The 23,436-nt window shown below is 46.3% G+C and overlaps 1 protein-coding gene and 1 long non-coding RNA gene across 2 annotated transcripts in view; both read left to right on the forward strand.

Annotated features, from left to right (window-relative positions):
• LOC309369440 overlaps positions 1-23,436 on the forward strand; it is a 352,208-nt gene that overhangs the window by 112,248 nt on the left and 216,524 nt on the right. The gene's annotated exons all lie outside the window — the stretch shown is intronic.
• The window catches only part of WNT11 (Wnt family member 11), a 60,594-nt gene that overhangs the window by 7,077 nt on the left and 30,081 nt on the right, over positions 1-23,436 (forward strand). Inside the window, exon 3 of the mRNA XM_081910025.1 lies at positions 9,807-10,015. Within this exon, the coding sequence (XP_081766151.1) occupies positions 9,939-10,015 (77 nt within the window). The 5' untranslated portion in view covers positions 9,807-9,938. The remainder of the gene's footprint in view (positions 1-9,806; positions 10,016-23,436) is intronic.

The raw sequence follows: 23,436 nt of genomic DNA on the forward strand, positions 1-23,436 counted from the left end.
CCCGCTGGTTTTTCAAAGGTAGGATCAGGCTCACAAAACAAGCTTTTCTGGTCCTGGGTGGCTGTACTCTAATTCAAGCTGGGGTGTGGCTGAATATATTTTGCCTTTGAATACTAGGTGCTGGGTGCGGGGAGGCAGGTGAGCTGTTGCTCTCATAGGTGCCCAGGGGTTTCCTAAAGGCATTTGATGTTCTTACTTTGCATGAAAAAGAAAATTGTTTTTTCAGTGGGCAGGGCTGGAGCTCAGTGCTGCATTTGCAGAGGACCCTGCGTTCAATCACTAATGGGCAGGGGGAGACTCTCTGCCTGAGACCCCAGGGAACTGATGCCAGTCGTTGTTGACAATAATGGGCAAATGGACCAGTGCTTTAACACAGTTTCCATGTTCCGAAAGGTAAAGGGACCCCTGACCATTAGGTCCAGTCATGGCCAACTCTGGGGTTTTGGCACTCATCTCACTTTATTGGCCGAGGGAGCCGGCGTACAGCTTCCGGGTCATGTGGCCAGCAGGACTAAGCCGCTTCTGGCGAACCAGAGCAGCGCACGGAAATGCCGTTTACCTTCCCGCTGGAGTGGTACCTATTTATCTACTTGCACTGTGACGTGCTTTCGAACTGCTAGGTTGGGAGGAGCAGGGACCGAGCAATGGGAGCTCACCCCATTGCGGGGATTCAAACCGCCAACCTTCTGATCAGCAAGTCCTAGGCTCTGTGGTTTAACCCACAGCGCCACCCGCGTCTCTTTATATAAAGTAGCTGCATGCTTAAGCCTTCAATATACTGTGGTACCTCGGGTTACAGATGCTTCAGGTTACAGACTCTGCTAATCCAGAAATAGTACCTCGGATTAAGAACTTTGCTTCAGGATGAGAACAGAAATCACGCGGCGGCAGCGGGAGGCCCCATTTAGCTAAAGTGGTGCTTCAGGTTAAGAACAGACCTCCAGAACGAATTAAGTTCTTAACACGAGGTACCACTGTATATTCTGGGTGGTCTTCAACTAAGTTTTTACTCAGAGTAGACTCGCTGAAATTAATGACCATGTCTAAATTGAGCTGGGCTTATGACTGTTTTCCCTTTGTGGAGAACGGGAGCACAATGGGAAACACAGCATATCAGGGAGGAAAGTTTGGTTTCGTCTTCTCTCTTGAGAAGCTGAGAAAATAGCTCAGTCGGTTAGAGCATGGTGCTGATAAGGACAAGGTTGCAAGTTTGATCTCTGTACGGGACAGCTGTATTGCAGGGTGTTGGAGTAGATGACCCTCAGGGTCCCTTCCGACTCTACAATGGTATGATTCTAAGCTATTTATTCATGGGCTGCAAATGGTTTTGTTGCGATGGGGTAGCCAGACATGCAACTTGCCCCCTTTTGTAGCCTGAATTGGTAGTTCAAGACGTGCTTTAGAGAGAGAGAGAGAGAGAGAGAGAGAGAGAGAGAGAGAGAGAGAGAGAGTGTTGCCGATTGTGTAAATTGCCCCCAAATTATTCCTACATTTTGTTGAAGGCAAAGTGCCACGGACAGGATTTCTCCTGAGCTCCAAAACATCTGGTCCTGGCAGAGCTCCATCCTGCAAACTTTCAATGACTTGGAACTAGATGTTAACAAGAGTAATGTCATCTTGCGGCTGAAAATATAATCCCCGTCTCTCTCTTTCTTCCCTTGTCTTACATAACATTTAGGGAGGAATGACACGAGAGTTAATTAAAGGAATGTTTTCTTTAAAACAATCCATTAGTTTAACATCATTTATATCCCGCTTTTCCTCCCTTAGGAGATCAGAGCAGTATACGTTTTTGTGAAAAAATGTTACTATATGGATGTAGCAGCCAATAGGAAACAGTAGCAAGATAACACAGTGGCCAAAATATCTTCAATATCTGATTAAAAAACAAAGCTTTAAAGTTCCCTCCTATAAACAGCCAGCAGCCTTGTAATTGGCATTTTTCATGAATTCAAAATGGGGGGAAAATCAGTACAATGGTGAAATCAGTGATTAAAATCAGTTCAGCTTTGAAATGGGTGGTTGAAATCAGTGCAGTTTTGAAATCCATGGGTCATAATCAGGTTTGAAGGGTCCAGCCTGGCACTTTGATTCAAAAAGACACCCAGTTGTAGCCAAAGGTAGATGAAAACCTGCTGCTTGATCTTCAGAACCATCCTTGCAAAAATTTGGGTGTGATTTCTTCAGGCTGTCCTTTGGGTATTGTGGTGATCCCATGCTGTTTAGGGTGTCCTAGGGTGTCATCTAGGTCAGATGAAACCCAAGCCGGAATTAAGATTGCCGGAAAAAATATCAACAACCTCGGATATGCAGATGACTCAACTTTGATGGCAGAGAGTGAGGAGGAATTAAAGAACCTTTTAATGAGGGTGAAAGAGGAGAGCACAAAATATGGTCTGAAGCTCAACATAAAACCCCCCGAAGATCATGGCCGCTGGTCCCATCACCTCCTGGCAAATAGAAGGGGAAGAAATGGAGGCAGTGAGAGATTTTACTTTCTTGGGCTCCATGATCACTGCAGATGGTGACAGCAGTCACCAAATTAAATTTTTTTTTAAATAAATATTTATTAGAGTTTTTAATAAAAAAAAATACAAAAGTAATAAACAGCATTGCTTTGTTTTTACAAAATTTCATAACATCTTTTGACTTCCTCACGTCCCCCACTCCCACTTACATCATTAATAAATTTTTTCAAGCAAATTATCTTATTTGCAATTTTATAAACACTCATTTAAATACAATATAATAGTTCTCCTACAAATTTTGTTTCTCTTAATCTCATTTGTCATCAAATTCTAATCCAGTTTAGTGATGGCCAATTATTTAAAACCAAGCATCCTTCTTAACATTCCACTAAATCACAATGTTTCTGTAGGTAAATCTTAAATTTTTTCCAATCTTCTTCAATCCTTTCTTCTCCCAGGTCTCGAATTCTGCCAGTCATCTCCGCCAGTTGCATATAGTCCATCAGTTGCATCTGCCATTCTTCCAGTGTGGGTAGATCTTGAGTTTTCCAGTTCTTAGCGAGAAGTATCCTTGCTGCTGTTGTTGCATACATAAAGAATGTTCTATCCTTCTTTAACACCTTCTGGTCGACAATACCCAGAAGAAAGGCCTCTGGTTTCTTAGTGAAGGTATACTTAAATACCTTTTTCAACTCATTATATATCATTTCCCAGAAGGCCTTCACTTTAGGGCAGGTCCACCAGAGGTGAAAGAATGTTCCTTCATTTTCTTTACATTTCCAGCATTTGTTATCAGACAAATGGTATATTTTGGCAAGTTTTACTGGGGTCATAACAGCAGTCACCAAATTAAAAGATGCCTGCATCTTGGGAGAAAAGCGATGACAAACCTAGACAGTATCTTAAAAAGCAGAGACATCCCGCAGGTACTATTTCTGGGTTAGCGGAGTCTGTAACCTGAAGCGTCTGTAATCTGAAGCGTCTGTAACCCGAGGTACCACTGTAAATTAGACTTTTTCTTCTTTATTATAAGGCACCAGAAAACTTTATTTTATGGGGTGTCATGTTGTCAATTTTTTTTTTTAGAAGACCAGAATTTCTGCCAGAATAGAGATTCTTAGGATCAAAACATCAACAGGTGGAGAAAAATGTGTCACATATTTAGCAAGCTCCTTTGGCATACCCTGAGGTCACAGGGAGCTGAAGAGGAATTTCTAAGGGGAGGAAAGGATGAGGGATGGGGCTGTGAAATCGGATGTGTTGTTTACAAAGGTGAAAAGTCAGGTCACAAGTCAAGGCAGGAACAAGTGGCTTGTTATCTGCTGCTACTAACCTGACCCTGTTTGTCTTTGGTTGAGTTGTCCCCCAACCCCCCTTTTAAACACATCTGTGTGAGTTTGTAGAGAAAGATAGCTTCTTCTTTGGCTGCTGTTGGCTTTAAAAAGAGGAAATGGACAGATTTGTGGGCAGTGGCAAATGTTGGTGTGCAGGGAGAAATAAATGTTGATGCTTGGGGAGAAAATGCAGGCAGCTGTATTGAGCCATTTAATAAAGGACATCATCTTGCCGACAAAGGTTTGTATAGTTAAAGCTTTGGTGATGTATGGAAGTAAGAGCTGGACCATCAAGAAGGCTGATCGCCAAAGAATTGATGCTTTTGAATTCTGGTGCTTGAGAAGACTCTTGAGAGTCCCATGGACTGCAAGAAGATAAAACCGATCCATTCTGAAGGAAATCAGCCCTGAGTGCTCGCTGGAAGGACAGATCCTGAAGCTGAGGCTCCAAGACTTTGGCCACCTCATGAGAAGAGAAGACTCCCTGGAAAAGACCCTGATGCTGGGAAAGATGGAGGGCACAAGGAGAAGGGGAGGACAGAGGATGAGATGGTTGGACAGTGTTCTCGAAGCTACCAGCATGAGTCTGACCAAACAGCGGGAGGCAGTGGAAGACAGGAGTGCCTGGCGTGCTTTGTCCATGGGGTCACAAAGAGTTGGACACGACTAAACAACTAAACAAATAGCATTTAAGGAGAGAATAGACTTTGAATGAGTCATCAGGCAGAGCCATCAGGAATAAAAGCCATCACCCAATGGAATAAAAACACAAATTCAGCCCATTTTAGTCCCAAAGACTAAACTAAGGCCAATTGATTTCATTGTTATTGGCCCATTATTCAGCAGTTACTGATAGAGATGATTGGGAAGGAATGCATAGCAGCAGATCCTGTTCGTTTTGTTGAATTATTTCAAGAAAACAGTGCAATGTTGGCACGTTACTGCTGGTTTTTCTCAGGATCTGCGCTCTGCAAATTGGGCTTTTGAGTTTCACCTCTGGAATATCACAAACTGCTGCTTTAGGAAACAGCAGCAACAGGAGCCTGCGTTGTTAAGAAGCCCAAATCCATCAGAGAGATAGAGGCTCCAAAATAGCCCATTTCAAGCAGTGCATTGAATGCTTTAAGGAGTGAAGTTTTCAAGTGGGGCTTCTTTGGGGCAGAGATAAAAAGCATTTGAAACACTCCAGTGGCAGCAGAGGCAGAAACTGGGATAAAAATGGCCAGCGATGGACTGAACTTATCTCTGCTTGCAGTGATTGGGGATTTTTTTAAAAAAAGAAGTTAGAAGAGGAGGTTTGCCAAGACAAGTCTGCTCTTTATAATGGCACTTTTCCAGGAACGGCGTTTGGAGAGAGTAGATTCCGAGGCCGGTGGGACTCCCTGGACGAAAACTTTCTAACACACACAGCAGAGCACAGCTCTCTCCTCCAGAGTCATGCTCAGAGATTGATCCCCACTGACCCTCCCAGGTGGTTCAAACACACTCATAAAAAGTAGGGTGTGTAAGAGCATAAGAGCAGCTTGGCTGGATCAGGCCGAAGATCCATCTAGTCCAGCTTCCTACGCTTACCAGTGGCCAACCAGCTGTCTATTTTGGAAAGGCTGCAAGCAGAACTAGAGAGCAACAGCAACTCTCCCCAGCAGGAATGCACATTCAGACAATGGAGGCAGAACATAGCCCTTGTGACTAGGAGATCTCCAGGTGTCCCTATTTTCCAGGGACAGTCCTGGATTTACAGAAGCCGTCCTGGTTTCTGATTTGATCCTGGATGTAGAATGTCCTGCTTTTCCTTAAGACATCCCTATATTCATCAGAGAAATGTTGGAGGATATGGAATAGGACGTCCCTATATACACCAGGGGACGCAGGTGGCACTGTGGTCTAAACCACAGAGCCTAGGGCTTGCCAATCGGAAGGTTGGCAGTTTGAATCCCTGCAATGGGGTGAGCTCCTGTTGCTTGGCCCTGCTCCTGCCAACCTAGCAGTTCGAAAGCACATCAAAGTGCAAGTAGATAAATAGGTACCACACCGGCGGGAAGGTAAACGGTGTTTCTGTGCGTTGCTCTGGTTCGCCAGAAGCGGCTTAGTCCTGCTGGCCACATGACCCGGAAGCTGTATGCTGGCTGAGAGATGGCTGCCCTGCCCTGTGCTTTTGTCGTTACCTGCACAGGTGAGGCCAAGCCCACCTCTAGTCACATGCAGAGGAAGTCTGTCCCTGCCAAGAAGGAAACAGGAAGTTTACCTGCTGGCTGGACAAACATTCCTCCCCATGTGTAAACATGTTCACTCTAGGAATGTTGTACTTGACTGCTCTTGTGTTTCGCATCCCATAATCAGAGCTGGTTTCCTGGCCCTTGATCACCTTGGTCAACCTCCTCTGCACATGTTCCAGCTGCTGCTGCTGCTGCTTCTTCTTCCTCATAATCACAAAGATAAGGCTGGTTCATATATACTGTATAAATCGGTCATTTGCATTATTTCCCATATTGCAGATAGGAATCTTGAGGTCTGCTTAAAGCTACCCAGCATGTTCACAGCAGAGGCAAGCTTTGAAACCAAATATTTGTTGATTGCACTCTCTCTTGCTTGCTGTAGTCTGCACGGGCTTTGCGGTTTCATGGTTTTATAGCTTTACTCGTACGCCTGACGGTTTTAACTTGTAAACCACCCAGGATTTTTTTCCCTCTTCAGTTGGGCAGCCTAAAAATGCAGCAAACAGATACATGGATTGATTCGCAGCTCCGTCTCTTTGCTGCTACGTCACCCTTTATTTATCACAGCAGACATGCGAAAGACAGCATTATGCCCAAGTGGGCTTTGAACCCGGGTCTCCTAGACCGACACTCTAACCGCTACACTATTCACTGCAGAGACCTAGCAAGGCGTGAGCCATTCCTTGCCATGCAGACCACACTTCACAACAGCAGAATCACTTCATTTAAAAAGGTGGCGATAGCTCCTGGAATCCTCAGGCAGTTGGCAGGGTCTGAAGGCTGCCCCTCACTCAGGCAACTGGGCGCAAAGAAATCACACATAGTTGTACCTTCACAGCCTAGCCATATATTTGAGAAAAACTCCCTCTCTTTCCCCACACCCACCTAATTCTATCTAATGGAAGTAAGGGCTGTAACTCAGTAGCAAAGCAGACTCTGTAAGAGAAGGTCTCAGGGTCAATCCCAGACAATGTAGACCAGTGGCGTAGCGTGGAGGGTGCAGGGGGGGCCGGCCGCACCGGGCGCAACATCTGGGGGTTAGGGTTAGGGGGCGCAAATCCACGAGTTAGGGGGCGCAAATCCACGGGTTAGGGGGTGCAAATTACTTGCCTTGCCCCGGGTGCTGACAACCCACGCTACGCCACTGATGTAGACAACGCTGAACTACCTAGACCATTGGTCCATCTCAGCGTAACACACCTTGCTACATTCTTTTCCATAGTACAGCCTTAAGATAAGCAGGGAGTTGGACTAGATGAGCCTCGCTGTCCCTTCCAACTCCACCATCCTATGATTCTAAGATGCACAGCCTGATCCATCTTGGATCGCTTTCAACGGGAAGGAAATCTTATTGACCACAGTCCAAACTTATTTCTAAGTAAGGCTGCAGTCCTTGCTTGGAGATTATTTATCGTTATTTATGCCTTCCTCTTATGGGAGTGGAGGGCCGCTGAAAACACAGTCAAGTAACCAATTACACATCCATCAGTTAAAAAACATGTCTCTTCTTCTTTGGCGATCCCTCGTAGCCGAGTAAGATTGTCTTCCATGAATGCGGTTTTAACAGTGAGTCCGTAAGTGGCTGTGGAGGCCAATTCTGGATACACACGTCTTTCCACAGCAGGAACATAGGTTTCTGGGCAGGAGCTGATCATGGGGAGGATTTGCCAAGCGTGCCTTCCTCTTAGCGTGTTTCTCCCTTGCGTCCTGAGTTTGAGTGTTTTCAAAGCCCATGACATCTTTGGGAAAGGCTGTTCTCCAACTGGAGAGCTTACAGGCAAGTGTTTCCCAGTTGTTGGTGTTTATACTACATTTTTAAAGATTTGCCTTGAGACAGTCTTTAAACCTCTTTTGCTGACCACCAGAATACGCTTTCCATTTTTAAGTTCGGAATAGAGTAGTTGCTTTGGAAGACAATAATCAGGAATCCTCACAACATGACCAGTCCAATGAAGTTGATGTTGAAGAATCTTTGCTTCAACACTGGTGATCTTTGCCTGTTCCAGGCCACTGGCATTAGTTTGCCTGTCTTCCCAAGTGATGTGTAAAAATTATTGGAGACACGGTTGATGGAATCTTTTGAGAAGTTGGAGATGCTGTTTATAAGTGGTCCATATTTCACAAGCACAAACAATAAGGTTGGTAGAGTTGTGGACGACTCTGGGGTTGTGGCACTCATCTCGCTTTACTGGCCGAGGGAGCCAGCGTACAGCTTCCGGGTCGTGTGGCCAGCATGACTAAACTGCTTCTGGCGAACCAGAGCAGCGCACGGAAACGCCGTTTACCTTCCCGCCGGAGCGGTACCTATTTATCTACTTGCACTTTGACGTGCTTTTGAGCTGCTAGGTTGGCAGGAGCAGGGACCAAGCAACGGGAGCTCACCCTATCACGGGGATTCGAACCGTCGACCTTCTGATCGGCAAGCCCTAGGCTCTGTGGTTTAACCCACAGCGCAACCTGCATCCCTCTAGCAGTATGAAAGCAGACAGTTAATACCCGCCATTTTCATGGAGGAATAATCTGGAAACAGAATTGTGCATGTGTAGAAGGGGGGGGAGTAGCAACATTGTCCAGTAATGTCTGTTGCTGTAACCCACTGGCGTGCATGAGATTTAGCGCAACATGCCAGTACAGTGGTACCTCTGGTTGTGAACAGGATCCGTTCCGGAGCCTGTTCGCAACATGAAAAGAACTCAACCTGCAGCGGCGCATCTGCGCAGGTTGCGATTCGGCGCTTATGTGCATGCGCACGACATAGTTTCGTGTGTCTGCGCGAGCGCCGAAATCCGGAAGTAACCCTTTCTGGTACTTCTGGGTCGCTGCGGGACGCAACCTTTAAAAAATGTATCAGGAAGCAAACGTAACATGAGGTATGACTGTATATTGGCCCAGAAGCCTCCGTTCCATAACGCAGGTGTGAAAGGAATGCTAGGAAGCAGGACAGAAATGCTAGCGTTCTAATCGGGAAAACTGGTGCAATTTCCCCCCTGCCTTGATGCATTTCATGTGTGCTCTTCTGAGGTCATTGAGTGAAGAGAAGGATTCAATAAATGCATTTAAATCCTGGGCTATTATTATCCCTTCCCTACACACACACACCTCCTGCAAAGCCCTGCCTGATCATCCTGCGGAGAGGCTGTTTGCAATTGCGTGCTTATTCCCAGCTGCAGTTGTTCCTTGGGGTCCAGGTGTTTGAGTATGTGGGAGAAGTGAGATACTCCACCTAATGAGGTGTGAAGGAAATCAAGAGGCAGAAGGCAGCTTCGAGCATCCCTCACAGGCACTCCAGGCAGCCTCCAACATCTGCAAAGGGAGAGGGCATCTCCATTAGCCGACATCCGTTCCTGTAATTCGTCTCCTTAAAAAAAAAGGGCTCTTTCCCTCCACTTCGACTTTTAATATATTTGCAAATGAAAAAAGGATGAAGATTAAAACCTCCAGGGAGGGTGGAGATTTGATGTCCATACATTTCTCTCCCCCCCCCCTTTCCTCTTCTTAGCCATACATATATATATATAAATGGGGAGGGATAAAGAATGAAAATCTGCCATATGCAGAGTTAACCAAAACCATGCAATCGGACTTGAGTGCCTTTGCTGTAATTCAAGCCTGTCTCTGGAACTACATCGATTCTATCAAGAACAGGGGGACTCCGTGGTGGCGTGAACCCAAATTTCGTTCGCGATTCGCAAACCACTCCTTTGCCGTTTGATTTCTCTTTCGGTACAGATGTAAAAAGGCGCGGCGTTCACCCGTTTTTGTTTTCTTCTCCCCCTCCTCAATTTCAGGTTGGCGTTTTGAGGAATTCCTCTCTCCTCCCTCCCCCACAAAGGAGGGATTTTTTTCTTCTCCCAAAAGCCACTTTTATTTTTTCCTGAAGAGATTTCGTGGCGAAAAGAGAGAGGTAGAACCGGGCAAAGATGACACGGCAATTTTTGGTGGCCTTTTTCCTGGCTTTCGTTCTGCAGAATGGGACCTGCAACGGAATCAAGTGGTTGTAAGTATTGTCTTTAATTATTATTTTTAAAAATCTGCCCAGGCATTGTGTGACAATTTTGCAATTTTGCCACGTACTTTAAACCATGTGTCAGGGTGGACGCAGAAAACACAAGGTGAAAATAGTTGGGGGAATGTGCGCAATTTTAACTTGGTTTCTTACTGGAACCCCAATATCTACCAACCAGAGCTAGGTTCAAACGACAGACAGAATGAAAGCCCATAGATTTATTTACAGTACCAGAACTGAACTCATGGTCTTTTCAACACAGATATCTGTGCCTAGATAGCATTTCTTTAGCCCAACTTAGGTAGGAAAAAAATTGTTTTGTTGTTGCTGTTGTTAAACAATTGGGAGTCAAGCCACCTTGCTGGATTTCTGCAAATCACCAATCTACCATTCACCCATATTTATTGCACACAATCTCTTTAAACATACCACCCGCATGGATGGTGTTTGTGTGGATGTGTGTAATGTACAGCTTTCTCTCCCAACCGCTTTTGGCTAAGGGAAAATGGTCAGATTTTGAAAGACAGACTTTTCTGTTTGCCAGGGAACGTTGAGAAATATCACTCAAGTCAGCCCAACAGTTTACACCGTGACTTTAGCTAAAGCTGATGCCGTTTCGTTCCAAGTTGTTCCTTGATTCCTCTGATAGCTGATTTTGGTTGACTCAACTCTAGCCTGTGATCAGTGCCGGATTTATGTATAAGCTAAACAAGCTATAGCTTAGGAACCCACTCTCTTGGGGCCCGCCCAAAAATTTAAAGAAAAAAACTGGATGTACCGTACATTTCCAAAATATAAGATAAAAAAGAAATAAAATAAAACCTACATACAGCAACAGTGTTTTGTGTTGTATAGGCTCCTAGGATCTAAGTCATGGGCTCCGCCTGCTAGCCTGCTCCCTCAAATATCACTGGTTTGCTCCTTTCTATATAAAGGGTGCCTACGTTCTGCAGGGACTTTTCAACAGTTACTTTGATAAAATACATATTTTGTTATGTGCAAATGGCTTTCGATACCTGTTAGGTCCATAAATTACCATCTAGCATATATGCAACACAAAAAAACAGGGACAATTTGTTGTTGACAAAGGACAGCTGGACATATAAAGGGCCCCATTACCTTCAGTAGCTGAGGGCCTCATCAAACCTCAATCCGGCCCTGCCTGTGAGTTTGTCCTAGTGTGGTGACTTATGCAGAAAAGAGGACACCCATTTGCATAAGATTTACACATGGTAATGTATGCATATAGACACAAATGTAGGATTAATAACCATAAATTAAATAGAAATGCAATGCATTTCGCCCTAGTGGAGAAGGCACCAAATGGCCTGTGTTCCTGTTCAGTCTACTGACCAGATGCCACTGACTCCTGGTTTTTTAATCTCTGAACCAGACTTGGACTGAAAAGGTCACCAGTGGAGCTTCAAGATGGCCTGAGAAAGAGTCTCAGAGGCTGGATAGACAGCGTGGGAGTGATGCTCTTGAACCCTAGGATGGAAGCTCCCATCCCTGTCTTAGCTGGGTCACCAAATAATAATAATAATAATAATAATAATAATAATAATAATAATAATAATAAAAAATAATTTATTTATACCCTACCCATCTGGCTGGGTCTCTCCAGCCACCCTGGGTGGCTTCCAACAAAGTATTAAAATACAGTGGTCTGTTAAACATTAAAAGCTACCCTAAACAGGGCTGTCTCCAGATGTCTTCTAAAAGTTTGGTAGTTGTTTTTCTCTTTGACATCTGGTGGGAGGGTGTTCCACAGGGCAGGCGCCACTACCGAGAAGGCCCTCTGCCTGGTTCCCTGTAACTTGGCTTCTCGCAGTGAGGGAACCGCCAGAAGGTCTTCGGAACTGAACCTCAGTGTCTGGGCAGAATGATAGGGGTGGAGATGCTCCTTCAGATATACTGGACCGAGGCCGTTTAATGTCTTTAAAAAATGTGTTAGGGTGTTCAAATTTGCTGTAGAGTAGTCTGGGTGGGTGGGGATAGCTCAGTTGGTAGAGAATCAGACTCTGAATCTCAGAGCATTCCTGTCTTCCAGTGCCTCCCGCAGTTTGGTTAAACTCATGTTGGTAGCTTCAAGAACACCGTCCCACCATCTCGTCCTCTGTTGTCCCCTTCTCCTTGTGCCGTCCATCTTTCCCAACATCAGGGTCTTTTCCAGGGAGTCTTCTCTTCTCATGAGGTGGCCAAAGTCTTAGAGCCTCAGCTTCAAGATCTGTCCTTCCAGTGAGCACTCAGGGCTGATTTCCTTCAGAATGGATCGGTTTGATCTTCTTGCAGTCCATGGGACTCTCACGAGTCTCCTCCAGCACACACGGCTGCCACATGGCAGGATCATGCTCCCTAGCCAGATGGAAACAGCTGCCACATGCCTTTTTGAGTGTCTGCTGGGTTAAAATGGAAAGAGCGAAATTCGTTGTGAGATCAGACATCGTAGCACCCGCATGTATGGCTCTTCAGCTCATCCAGACGTTTAGAGCCCACTGAAAGAACGGAACTCCCTCCCAAAATAATATTGGAAACTGTAGCTTGCTTAAGGGTGCTGGGGATAGTGGCTCTTTGTGGGTTAAACTACAGCTGTCAGGATTCTAGCAGGGCATGGGAGTCATGTGCTTCGAATGGTGATTTAACAGTTTGGCGTTGTACGCAGCCAAAATGTTGGCATGTGGAGTGCAGCTGTTCAAGATTCCAGCGGCTCCATTCCATTTCTCTTCCTCACTCCAGATTTTCCATTTCTCCCTCCTTCCAGCAGTGAGTGTAGTGCTAGCGTGGTGTAATGGTTAAGAGTGGTAGTCACGTAATCTGGGGAACCGGGTTCGCATCTCTGCTCCTCCACATACAGCTGCTGGGTGACCTTGGGTTGGTCACACTTCTTTGAAGTCTCTCAGCCCCACTCACCTCACAGAGTGTTTGTTGTGGGGGAGGAAGGGAAAGGAGATTGTGAGCCGCTTTGAGACTCCTGAAGGGGAGTGAAAGGTGGGATATCAAATCCAAACTCTTCTTCTTCTGAGTCCTAGTTTCTCTGTATTCATCCTCAAAGCAGCTTGTAGGAAGTTGAACCCCAGAATTGTAGAGTTGGGTCTTCAAGTCTGACCCACTGAAATGCAGGCATCTAAACTAAGGAACCCATGACAGATGGCCATCCAACTTCTGTCTGAAAACCTTCAAGGAAGGAGAGCCCAGAAGCTCTTGAGGGAGTCTTAAGATGACCAAGGGTCCGGAAACCAAGCCTGATGAGGAATGGTTGCAGGAGCTGAGGATGTTTAGCTTAGAGAAGAGCTTGGAAAAGAGGAGTCTGAGAGTAGATAGGATAGCCATTGAGATATTGATCTCAAGGGCTGTCACATGGAAGAGGGAGCAAGCTTGTTTTCTCCTGCTCTGGAAGGTAGGACTCGAACTCATGGCTTCAAGTTACAACATAGGAGATTCCGACTAAACATCAGGAATAGCTTTCTGACAGTAAGAGCTGTTTAGACAGTGGAACAGACTCCCACTAGAGGTGGTGGATTCTCATTCATTTGAAGTTTTTAACCAGAGGTTGGATGGCCATCTGTCATGGATACTTTAGCTGAGATTCCTGCATTGCAGAGAGTTGGACTAGATGGCCTTTGGGGTCCCTTCCACCTCTACAATTCTATGATTGTCTGTGTTTGTTCCCTTCCAGAACCATGGTAATAACAATAGCCATTATTATTATTTTTTAAAAAATATTTTATTAAAGTTTTCTTGGTTTACAAGGGTATGCACAATGTCTCTTTTTTCAAGTTACATTTTCCATAGGTCAGTTTCATTTGTCGAGACATTAGGGTTACATTAGGAAGAAATGTCACATTAGGAAGAAGGGTTAAACCACAGAGCCTAGGACTTGCCGATCAGAAGGTCGGCAGTTCAAATCCCCGTGACGGGGTGAGCTCCCATTGCTCTGTCCCAGCTCCCGGGAGCTGGAATTTGCACGCCTAGGATCAGGCCCCCAGTTCTGTAACGTGCGCTGGGTATGTGGAAGAAATAGATTATGAGGAGTTGGGAAATGGCTTTTTAAAGATGTCCACTAGGGGGAGTTGCTGGCAGTACGGACACGAAGGGTATCCTTATTAAAGAAAAAATTAATTGGGAACCAAGCAAGGGGAAATTTAAAGGAAAAAAGGTGAAAAATACATATCTCCTACCAGCAGATTTCTGTTGTGGCCATGGTCTTATTTTTAAGAATAATGCCCATGGTATTTTGGGCAGTGGTGTCATGACGATTTTTTATTGGTTAATGATCTGTTGCTATTATATGCCATTTTTTCCTTCTGTGATCTCAAGGTGGTGTTCGTGGTTCTCCGCCCCCATGTATTATCCTCACAACAACCCTGTGAGGGAGGTCAGATTAGGAAGCAGGGACTAGCCCAAGTGAGCTTCATCAGGCTAAGCTGGCATTCAACCCCTGGTTTCCCAGGTCCTAGTCTGAAGCTCTAACCACTACACCACACTCCCTTTTGATATGCGGGTGGAACAGGAATCTCACTCATTGAGAGACAACACGGCAGCCAGGAATCTCAGCTAGCATTGCTCAGAAAGGCCTCTCACTCTTCCTGAGGCCTTGGAGAATGTTTGCCAGTCTGAGAAAGCAAAAACTGGCCTCGATGAACCACTAGTCTCAGTTACTTTAGGAAAACTTTGCACATTCGATAAAATAACAACAACAACAACAACAACAACAACAACAACAACACAATCATACCTCTTGTTGCTTTTGCTTCACGTTGCGGCTTTTCTGGTTGTGAATGCGGCAAACCTGGAAGTGTATAATTCCGGGTTTTGCAGTGCGCGCATGCGCAGAAGCATTCTGAACGCTTTGCACATGTGCAGAAGCACTCTATCATGCTCCACGCTTGTGCAGAAGCGCCGCTCTAGTTGTGGACTTTTCAGGGTGCAAACGGCACCCCGGAACAGATCGTTGTGGGAATGTTCAGGGGTGCAGGAGAGGATATATTGACTAATTATATCCTTATCCAACTTGTGCTAACAAGTTCCCAAAATATCAGCAGAGTTTATAAACATTCCCCTTTTAGTTCGCAACGGTAACGTCTGCACAGGTTCGCTAGAACCTCTATAATAATTACTCTGGTAATTTCCCCTTTGTTCCCTCTTAAAATACAAGACACGACACAGTCTTTATAAAAGTATAAAAGAGTTTACTCACGTTCTGTTCACAATATGATCCCAGAAGGCACACAGCTTAAAAAGGTAAAATACATTTAGAATCTATCTTGTAGCAAGTCCTTATCTCCTCTCTTGGCTGGGAGCCAAGAGAGCATCCTTAGATCTTTCCTCATCGAAGGAGGATGGCAGAGAGAGAGAGATGGCTGCCTGCCCTGTGCTTTTATCATTTACCTGCACAGGTGAGGCCACACCCACCTCTGGTCACATGCGGAGGAAGTCCGTCCCCAGGAAGTTTACCTGCTTGCTAGACAGACATCCCTCCCCATGTTCTAACATGTACACTCTAGGAATGTTGTCATTGACTGCTCCTGTGTTTACATCCCACAATCGTGTCCGCAACTAGAGGTACCATTGTAATAATAATAATAATAATAATAATAATAATAATAATAATAATAATATATGTTGCCCATCTGACTGGGTTGCCCCAGCCACTCTAGGCAGCTCCCAACAAAAAATGATACAGCATCAAACACTGAAAAGAATTCCCTGACCAGGATCCCTGGATATGGGGGTTCCAAACAATCAGGGATCCCAGGTTGCAGATCTCTCTGAGACCTTGCACAGATGGGCTAATGATCTGACCCGGTGGGAGGCAGCTTCACACGGCCTTTGGGGCTGACCGCACTGAACAAAAGCTGACAAATGTCCCCAAACATGCTGGTCTCCCTGTGCGCTCACTGAGCCAAACTCTCGCAGCTGGCATGAACTTCAAGGCGGGTTTCCTATTTGAATTCAACAAAGCAGTGGCTGCCAATGCCCAGAGAGGAGTTGGCTGAGCCTCATTCGGCGGCACGTAATATTTTATATTTGACTTGTTTAGCCTGCAGTCTCTGGGTCGCTGCTCTGAAGCTCTGCTGCCTTCGGTGAGCTTACTCCTGAGTAATGGGGTGGGAAGCCTGCAGCGCTGGCTCGTTGCGCAAAGATGATTGTCTTGCTCTGTGCGTTCCCTTTGCGAGTCGACAAGGCGAGGGATTCAACTCTTTCCCTTTCTTTTCCCGTCCAGCGGGCAAACATCGTCGTTGTTTGTTAAAGGCTGGCTGTTCTTCTGATATTTTCCTGCTGAAAAATCTCAGCCGCGTGCCAAGGAGAGAGGGAGAGCGGGGCGACACATATTGTTGACTCAGACCTTGTTCGCACATTTCGGTTTGGGTTGGCTAAGCCACAGTCTTTTTGGCTTCTCTGAATGCCGGGCTCCTGGGGGAGCTGGCAATTGCTTCCCAGGCATTTCTCTTCCTCTCCCCACGCAAAATGGTTGCCCTGGGAAAGCTGCCCCCAGAAAACAAAAGCTGCAATACAGCACAGCGCTAAGAGGTTTTCACGCAGAGAGGCGACGGGCAGCCTCCCTCTGCAGGGAAAGCCACAAAAGCTGCAATCTAATACAAAACTAAGAGTTCTTCAGGCAGAAATAGACTGAAATAGTCTGAAATAGAGGCTAAGAGTTCTTCAGGCAGAGAGGCGACAGGCAGCCTCCCCCTTGAGGGCAAGGCATTCATTGGAAGTGCCTTTACAGAACATCTGAAGCAGCTGATGGCTGATGCTTCCTGAATGGTGAAAGGAACGACTTTCCAGAGTGCAGGGGCCATGGTGGAAAAGGCCAATTTGGGCCTCCTTGAGACACTCTGTAAGGTGTGGTGTCATTTTCCCAGATGATCCAGGTATATCCAGGTGATCCTTCCGGCAACCTGGTGCTGAGCCTCATAAGTAAAGGTAAAGGGACCCCTGACCATTAGGTCCAGTCGCAGACGACTCTGGGGTTTTGGCACTCATCTCGCTTTATTGGCTGAGGGAGCCGGCGTACAGCTTCCGGGTCATGTGGCCAGCATGACTAAGTTGCTTCTGGTGAACCAGGGCAACGCATGGAAACGCCGTTTACCTTCCTGCCGGAGCGGTACCTATTTATCTACTTGCACTTTGACGTGCTTTCGAACTGCAAGGTTGGCAGGAGCTGGGACTGAGCAATGGGAGCTCACCCTATCGCGGGGATTCGAACCGCTGACCTTCTGATTGGCAAGTCCTAGGCTCTGTGGTTTAACCCACAGCACCACTCGTGTCCCTGCTGAGCCTCATAGGTTACAACAAAACCTTGAATATAGCCTAATAGCTCATTGGTTGCTTTTGCAGTTCCCTTAGTACAGGGATGTCCAATTCCCAAGAGACTACGATCTATTCACAGAATACAGTAGTACCTCGGGTTACATACACTTCAGGTTACAGACTCCGCTAACCCAGAAATATTACCTTGGGTTAAGAACTTTGCTTCAGGATAAGAACAGAAATCGCACTCCGGCAGTGCGGCGGCAGCGGGAGGCCCCATTAGCTAAAGTGGTGCTTCAGGTTAAGAACAGTTTCAGGTTAAGAACGGACCTCTGGAATGAATTAGGTACTTAACCCGAGGTACCACTGTAAAAAACTGGCAGTGATCTACCCCTTTTGAGGGCTTTTTTAAGGGAGGAAAGTTCCATTTTTTTGGGGGGGGGGTTTCAAGTCAAACTTATTAAGCTTTTGTAAGGGAGGGAGGAAAGTCATGTTGTTGAGAGAAATACAGTGGTACCTTGGGTTAAGTACTCAATTCGTTCCGGAGGTCCGGACCACTCGATCCCGATCAACCTGCTGGACATCTCTGCCTTAGGAGAAGTGTGATGTCAAATGACCAGGTGTACTACTCAACTACCAGCACATTGCAGTAGTCTAATCATGAGGTTACTGACACATGAATTGTGGTGCATATGTACCCCCCCCCTCTCTCTCTCTCTCTCTCTCTCTGTGTGTGTGTGTGTGTGTGTCGAGTTTCGGCAATGACCCTTGGCTGTAAGCTCTAAGGCATGACGACAAGTGTGTGTACCTGATTTGGCCTGTGAAATGTTGGAAGTCAATGAAATACTCTGCCTGTGGGTAGTTAGCGTGTCAGGCGTTAGGGATGCAAAACAAAAAGTTTTTAATTTCATTGCCGCACTTGTTTTGTTCTCCAGTCCTTCTTTTGTTTGTCTTTGTTACAATCACATTTGTTTCATTACTCAGTTGTCGCACTTAGATTTGTTTTGTTAGCTTGCAATTGTTTCCCTGTGTGTCCTCCCCTCCTTGCATCGCCACTGCCAGCACAGTTTGCTTTGGCAGCTCTTTCTGGTAGCTACCAGTTTTAAAACCAGAATGTCCCAGAGGTTACATCATCTTGGGACATTCTTGAGGGACCAGGGGTTTGTGTATTCCTCACCTGGAGTACTGTGTCCAGTTCTGGGCACCACAGTTCAAGAAGGACACTGACAAACTGGAACGTGTCCAGAGGAGGGCAACCAAAATGGTCAAAGGCCTGGAAACGATGCCTTATGAGGAACGGCTAAGGGAGCTGGGCATGTTTAGCCTGGAGAAGAGGAGGTTAAGGGATGATATGATAGCCACGTTCAAATATATAAAAGGATGTCACATAGAGGAGGGAGAAAGGTTGTTTTCTGCTGCTCCAGAGAAGCGGACACGGAGCAATGGATCCAAACTACAAGAAAGAAGATTCCACCTAAACATTAGGAAGAACTTCCTGACAGTAAGAGCTGTTCGACAGTGGAATTTGCTGCCAAGGAGTGTGGTGGAATCTCCTTCTTTGGAGGTCTTTAAGCAGAGGCTTGACAACCATATGTCAGGAGTGCTCTGATGGTGTTTCCTGCCCTTGTGGTCTCTTCCAACTCTATGATTCTATTTACCATCACCCTCCTGCATGCATCATAATGGGTATCTGGTTGGCCACTGTGAGAAGAGGATGCTGGGCTAGATGGGGAATTAGCCTTCTCCAACAGACTCTTTGTATGTTCCTATGATATAGTGGAAATAAGGAAAATCATTCCCTTTCATTCCTCAATGCATTTGTTTCAAAATGCTTGGAAATTGAATTAAATCATCTCCATCCAGTTCAATCATTCCAAAATGAGAGGAATTTCTAGGCTGTTGTTGTTGTTTAGTCATTTAGTCTTGTCCGACTCTTCGTGACCCCCTGGACCAGAGCACGCCAGGCACTCTTGTCTTCCACTGCCTCCCGCAGTTTGGTCAGACTCATGCTGGTAGCTTCGAGAACACTGTCCAACCATCTCGTCCTCTGTTGTCCCCTTCTCCTTGTGCCCTCAATCTTTCCCAACATCAGGGTCTTTTCCAGGGAGTCTTCTCTTCTCATGAGGTGGCCAAAGTTCTGGAGCCTCAGCTTCAGGATCTGTCCTTCCAGTGAGCACTCAGGGCTGAGTTCCTTAAGAATGTATAGGTTTGTTCTTCTTGCAGTCCATGGGTCTCTCAAGAGTCTGCTCCAGCACCAGAATTCAAGGGTAGTATGTATTAGTTTTGCAAGATGTAAACAATATGATTATGATTATATATGTGATGGAGCACTATCACAGCCATCCTGTTTTGGTTCCATGCAGGATCCAATGGAGCAAGGCTGGTTGGTTATTTCAGCACCATGGAGAGATCCCAGTGAGCAACGTGCTCCAAGAAAGGCTGTTGTCGAACTAAGTGCCTTTGAGCCTCTACCTTGCAGCTCACCCCTCTTAGGACCTACTGTCTTGAGCAGGGGTCAGCAAACTTTTTCAGCAGGGGGCTGGTCCACTGCCCCTCAGGCCTTGCAGGGGGGGGCAGACTATAGTTTTTTTTGGGGGGGGGGGAATGAACGAATTCCTATGCCCCGCAAATAACCCAGAGATGCATTTTAAATAAAATGACACCTTAAAACACGCCAATTCCCGGACTGTCCGCAGGCCGGATTTAGAAGGCGATTGGGCCGGATTCGGCCCCCGGGCCTTAGTTTGCCTATCCATGGTCTTGAGTCTCTTAAAGCTCTAATAATTCAGGCACAAAATATCTGAAAGACCATCTCCACTCTTACCAACCTTCTTGGGCGCTAAGCTCTGCAGAAGGAGCTCTCTTGATAGTTCTACCACTCTCAAAAGTGCAGGGAGTGGCAGCCTGGGACGGAGCTTTCTCGGTGGCAGCCCATGAACTGTGGGGTCTCCCGCCCTACAGAGCTTCTTCTAGCATCCTCATAGTACAGCTTCTGCCCTATGCTGAAGTTGCATCTCTTTGCCTTGGACTTTGGCAGTTAAGGTTTTGTGGGGCATAAGCCCACCTTTTGGGCTTATACCCAATTTATACCATTCTGTTTTAGAATGGTAATGATTTAATTTGTTTTTTAAAAAACACACATGAATAATTGTATGTTCTATTGTTTTAACCTGCCTTGGGACCTTATGGCGAAGGGCAGGTACAATATCCCATTATTTTATTTTATTTTATTTTATTATCACATCTGACTGGGCTAGCGCTAGCCACTCTAGGTGGCTTCCAACATATATAATAATATATTATATAATAATAATAATATAATAATAATTAATTATTTATTCCCCGCCCATCTGGCTGGGTTTCCCCAGCCACTCTGGGTGGCCTCCAACTGAATATTAAAAACAATACAGCATCAGACATTAAAAACTTCCCTAAACAGGGCCACCTTCAGTTGTCTTTTAAAATAGTTGTTTATTGTCTTGACATCTGGTGGGAGGGCGTTCCACAGGGCGGGTGCCACTACCGAGAAGGCCCTCTGCCTGGTTCCCTGTAAACTCACTTCTCACAGGGAGGGAACCGTCAGAAGGTCCTCAGCGCTGGATTTCAGTGTCCGGGCTGGATGATGGGGGTGGAGACGCTCCTTCAGATATACTGGACCGAGGCCGTTTAGGGCTTTAAAGGTCAGCACCAACACTTTGAATTATGCTTGGAAACGTACTAGGAGCCAATGTAGGTCTTTCAAGACCGGTGTTATGTGGTCTCGGTGGTTGCTCCCAGTCAACAGTCTAGCTGCCACATTCTGGATTAATTGCAGGTTCCGGGTCACCTTCAAAGGTAGCCCCACGTAGAGCGCATTGCAGTAGTCCAAGCGGGAGATAACTAGAGCATGCACCACTCTGGCATTAAACAACCTCCCTAGACAGGGCTGCCTTCAAACATCTTCTAAAGGTTGTATAGTTATTGGCTCGAGGGGGGGGGTGTCGCATAACTCCATACCGTCCAACATTTCTCTGATGAAAATAGGGCCGTCCTAAGGAAAAGTAGAGACATCACCTGGCCAACAAAGGTCCGTATAGTAAAAGCTATGGTTTTCCCAGTAGTGATGTATGGAAGTGAGAGCTGGACCATCAAGAAGGCAGATCACTGAAGAATTGATGCTTTTGAATTGGTGCTGGAGGAGACTCTTGAGAGTCCCATGGACTGCAAGAAGAACAAACCGATCCATTCTGAAGGAAATCAGCCCTGAGTGCTCACTGGAAGGACAGATCCTGAAGCTGAGGCTCCAATACTTTGGCCACCTCATGAGAAGAGAAGACTCCCTGGGAAAGACCCTGATGTTGGGGAAGATGGAAGGCACAAGGAGAAGGGGACAACAGAGGACGAGATGGTTGGATAGTGTCTTCGAAGCTACAGACATGGGTCTGGCCAAACTGCGGGAGGCAGTGGAGGACAGGGGTGCCTGGCGTGCTCTGGTCCATGGGGTCACGAAGAGTCGGACACGACTAACCGACTAAACAACAAAAACAACAAAGGAAAAGCGGGATATTCTTGGTTCAAGTCAGAAACTGGGACGGCTTCTGTAAATTCGGGGACTGTCCCTGGAGGGTCAGCATCAGGCTTAAGAGTCAGGAAGCCACTCTGTCCCCTTTGCTACAGACATTTGGGGGCCTACAAATCTTTGACCTGGCCAATGATGCTGCTTCACTGTCCCTGGAAAGGTTGCACCGCGTGATAATCCATAGTATGTAGTTCAGCGCTTATTTATGCAACCGGAGCCTTCAGTTTTCTAGAGTCAGGAAAATTCTCTCCAGAGGATTAGAGACTCAAAGAGCTGGGGAGGGTCTTGTACCATGTTACCTGCTGTACCTTATTCCTGCTTCTGAGTGAATGTGTCCAGCCTGCCCAAGCTAATTACGTAAGCTGACAAACCCCGCAACATGCGCCTGGACTGGGAGTCTGTGGCAATCAGGCTTACGCTTTTCTGACAGTATCCCTAACACTATTTGAAAGCCTCATCAACTCGGTATAAATCGGATTTGACACTTGTTTATATTATCAGGGGAAGGGCTGAAGAGTGGTAATAACTTCTTTTTTTTTTAGAAAGAGAAGAATTAAAAAACCCCCAGCTCTGTTCAAGATCTCAGGCAGGGAGAACTGTAGCTCAGGAAATTTCACCTAATAGGAGGGTACAAGCAGTGATGGATTTACGTATAAGCTAACAAGCTATAGCTTAGGGCCCCACTCTCTTGGGGGCCCCTAAAAAAATTAGAGGGGAAAAACTGGATGTACATTTCCAAAATATAAGATAAAAAAACAAATAAAATAAAACCTACATACAGCAACAGTGTTTTGTGTTGTGTAGGCTCCTATGATGTAAGTCATGGGCCCCGCCTGCTAGCCTGCTCCCTAAACATCACTGGTTATCTCCTTTCTATATATAGGGTGCCTACATTCTGCATGGACTGTTATGTGCAAAGGGCTTGAGATACCTATTACTGTATTTTTCGCTCTATGGGACGCACCGGACCATAGGAGGGGAAGAACAGGGGGGAAAACAATTCTCCCCCTCTCTGCTCAGCGCCCCTCCAGCGAAGTGGTAGGAGAAATGGAGCCCCTTCCATTTCTCCTCCCGCTTCGCTGAAGGGGCGCTGCGCAGAGAGGGAAAACTCTGCAGGGCCTCTCCAGCGAAGCGAAGCCTGGAGAACAAAAGGGATCAGTGTGCACCGACCCCACTTGCTCTCCAGGCGGCTATCCGCAAGCCTTTGGAGCGCAGCGGGAACTCCTACTGCTGTCTGAAGACTTGCGGATAGCTGCCTGAAGCGCCCGGAGCGCAGTGGGAGTTCACGCTGCGCTCCAGGGGCTTCAGTGAAAGCAAAGTGAAGCCTCCGGAGCGTGGGCAGAGCTCTCCCTCTGCGCTTCGGAGGCTTCGCGCTGCTAGCGCTGAAGCCAAGGAGCCTGCATTCGCTCCATAGGACACACACACATTTCCCCTTAAATTTTGGAGGGGGAAAAGTGTGTCCTATAGAGCGAAAAATACGGTAGGTCCATAAATTATCACCTAGCATTTATTCAACACAAAAAACAGTGACAATTTGTTGTTGTCAAGGGACAGCTGGACATATAAAGGGCCCCATTACCTTCAGTGGCTTAGGGCCTCA

Source organism: Podarcis melisellensis, assembly GCF_964234715.1.
Source record: "Podarcis melisellensis genome assembly, chromosome: 4".
Classification (NCBI taxonomy): Eukaryota; Metazoa; Chordata; class Lepidosauria; order Squamata; family Lacertidae; genus Podarcis; species Podarcis melisellensis.